Genomic DNA, 2500 nt, shown 5'->3' with positions numbered 1-2500 from the left:
TAGAATTGTTCTTGTCCTTGAAGGCCACTGTAGCTTCTGTTATTATTCTAAAGGGTTGGGGTTACCCAGGGAGCGTTGCATTCTAGAACTTTGTAGAACTTTCTTGATGAGGTCATATTACACACTGCACCTTTAACTTTTTATTCCTGCAAAAAAATAAAAATTCCGGCTTGTATCACATATTATTAAATGCTTTTTCAGACAAAGATGAGGTTTGAAGGGCAAGTATCTAAGCTTATTAAAAAGTCATCCAACTTCTTAATAATTCTCTTTTTTAATTTCCCCTTCTTTCCAGCTGAGATCGGCGACTATGACCCAGGGAAACATCCTGAAGGCTACAGCTCTAAGTTCCAGTTCTTCCCAAAACACTCAGAGAAACTAGAACGAAGAATCGCCGACATCCACAAGACTGAGCTCATGTAAGAGACACACCAGGATACACACATTTATTATTGTTTATTCCATTTAACCTTTATTTATCCTCAAGAGATCTATTTAGGTCTGTGATACACACACACACATACACAGAGACACACACAGAGAGACACACAAACACAGACACACAGAGACACAGACAACACACACACAAGCAGAGACACAAACATATATTCTATATTATATAGCCTATTTAACTTAATTACTCTCTCATAGTTTCGAACTAATTTAAAAATATTATAGAACTTTAAAAAAAATTAAATAACTTTTTGTTTGTGATATTGGGCTATATTAAATATTGATTGATTGATTGATTGATTGATTGATTGATTGATTGATTGATTGATTGATTTGTCTGACTTATTGTTTGTTTTTTCCCTCCCAGAGGTCAAACCCCTGACGAGTCAGAGTTAAACTTCCTGCACAAAGCTCAACTGCTAGAAACCTACGGAGTGGACCCTCATCCCTGCAAGGTGATGTCTCTTCAAAACTATTTTACTCTGTTTATTATCAGCCAAACTTAGGCTTTTTATGAACTTATAAGTGAGTTATTTTGCATGTTATTTATAGGCAAGACACTCTAGGGGAATAGGGGGGGGGGGGAATAGTGCTTAGAATGATTATGGAAAGTTTAGTTGATGTAAGTGCTTTAGAAGTTGAGAATTATGGTTCAGAGTATTGAAACACAACTAATAATTAGATAATGGTTGTTATAGATGGTTGTATAGGAGACAAAACTATTGTGTAACACTTTACAATAGGTGTACATTAATTAACTGTTAGTTAAAGCTTAATTAAGGCTTAAAGGTGCAGTGTGTAATATGACATCATCAAGAAAGTTCTACAAAGTTCTAGAATGCAACACTCCCTGGGTAACCCCAACCCTTTAGAATAATAACAGAAGCTACAGTGGCCTTCAAGGACAAGAACAATTCTAAATTCTAAACAATGCACCTGATGACATTCCAACCATGACACTTTCAAGATGGCGGCACTAGGCCTTGGTCCAAAATATGCATAAATATGGACATATATGAGACCCTTTCTAAGGGAAAAATTAATAATTAAAAAAAAAAAATTCAGCTATTATGCACTAAATTAAATGTACTTATGGATATTATAATTATTTTCTACAAAATCTGCTAGGAAATAAAACCCAAAATTTAGTTTAATAGGCATTTACTAAGCGTTACCTAACTGTTTACTAGTATGAAAGAAGACGAAGAAGATGAAAGATGTTATTGAAGCAAAATAGTCAATAGACAGAAATCTCAATTGTGTTTGCCTTAAATAAATGTGAACTACCTTTTCAGTTACTTACAAAGTGAATTTGTTTCACTACTGTCTTGATGTTTTATTCATAAATGTAGTTAATAAGAAGAAGAAATAATACTCAATGTAATATTAATGTTCTAATCATCAGGATGTGTCTGGGAACCCGGCCTTTCTGGCTTTCACTCCGTTTGGTTTCACCGTGCTGCAAGGAAACAGGAGGATACACTTCCTCAAATGGTGAGTAAAGGTGCATCCACACCAAACGTGAACATTCGCGCTGCGCCCCGTGAAACGCGTGATAATCACTGCGGGACCTCATGCCAAAAATATTCACCTCAAGCAAATGAGCGGTAGACGCGAATTTTGCGTGTTCTTGCAGCGGCAAACGCGCCGTGCGAGGTGAATTTGAGTCTATTCGCGTCTGTACATTGACTTTGTATGTAAAAGTGACCGCCCCTTATGCCCCTTACGCCCCAAACGCACCATAAGACTTTTACTGTTAAAACAAACTATATTTAATTAATATGCCATTTGCACGGCCCATTCACTGAGCCTTTATAGATATCTATACTGTATAGTGGGTAAATCCAAAAAGCTCAATATACTGTATATATACACTCAACAAAAATATAAACGCAACACTTTTGTTTTTGCTCCCATTTTTCATGAGATGGACTTAAAGATCTAAAATTCATTCCAGATACACAATTGTACCATTTCTCTCAAACATTGTTCACAAATCTGTGAACAAGAGTGGCCTTTTATTGTGGACAGTCTAAGGCACACCTGT

At 36.0% G+C, this 2500-nt stretch overlaps 1 protein-coding gene and 1 long non-coding RNA gene across 2 annotated transcripts in view; both read left to right on the top strand.

Moving 5' to 3' along the window:
- LOC307254011 overlaps window positions 1–2500 on the top strand; it is a 268838-nt gene that overhangs the window by 125710 nt on the left and 140628 nt on the right. The window lies entirely within an intron of this gene.
- LOC307263162 (FERM domain-containing protein 5-like) overlaps window positions 1–2500 on the top strand; it is a gene marked incomplete at both ends in the record, with an annotated part of 88923 nt that overhangs the window by 72381 nt on the left and 14042 nt on the right. Inside the window, 3 exons of the mRNA XM_080044234.1 lie at window positions 296–419; window positions 821–908; window positions 1859–1947. Of these exons, the coding sequence (XP_079900360.1) occupies window positions 296–419; window positions 821–908; window positions 1859–1947 (301 nt within the window). The remainder of the gene's footprint in view (window positions 1–295; window positions 420–820; window positions 909–1858; window positions 1948–2500) is intronic.

Source organism: Ammodytes marinus (assembly GCF_949987685.1).
Source record: "Ammodytes marinus genome assembly, chromosome: 1".
NCBI classification, from domain to species: Eukaryota; Metazoa; Chordata; class Actinopteri; order Uranoscopiformes; family Ammodytidae; genus Ammodytes; species Ammodytes marinus.
Note: the sequence above shows the minus strand (reverse complement) of the source record. Positions and strands in the feature narration are given on the sequence as shown.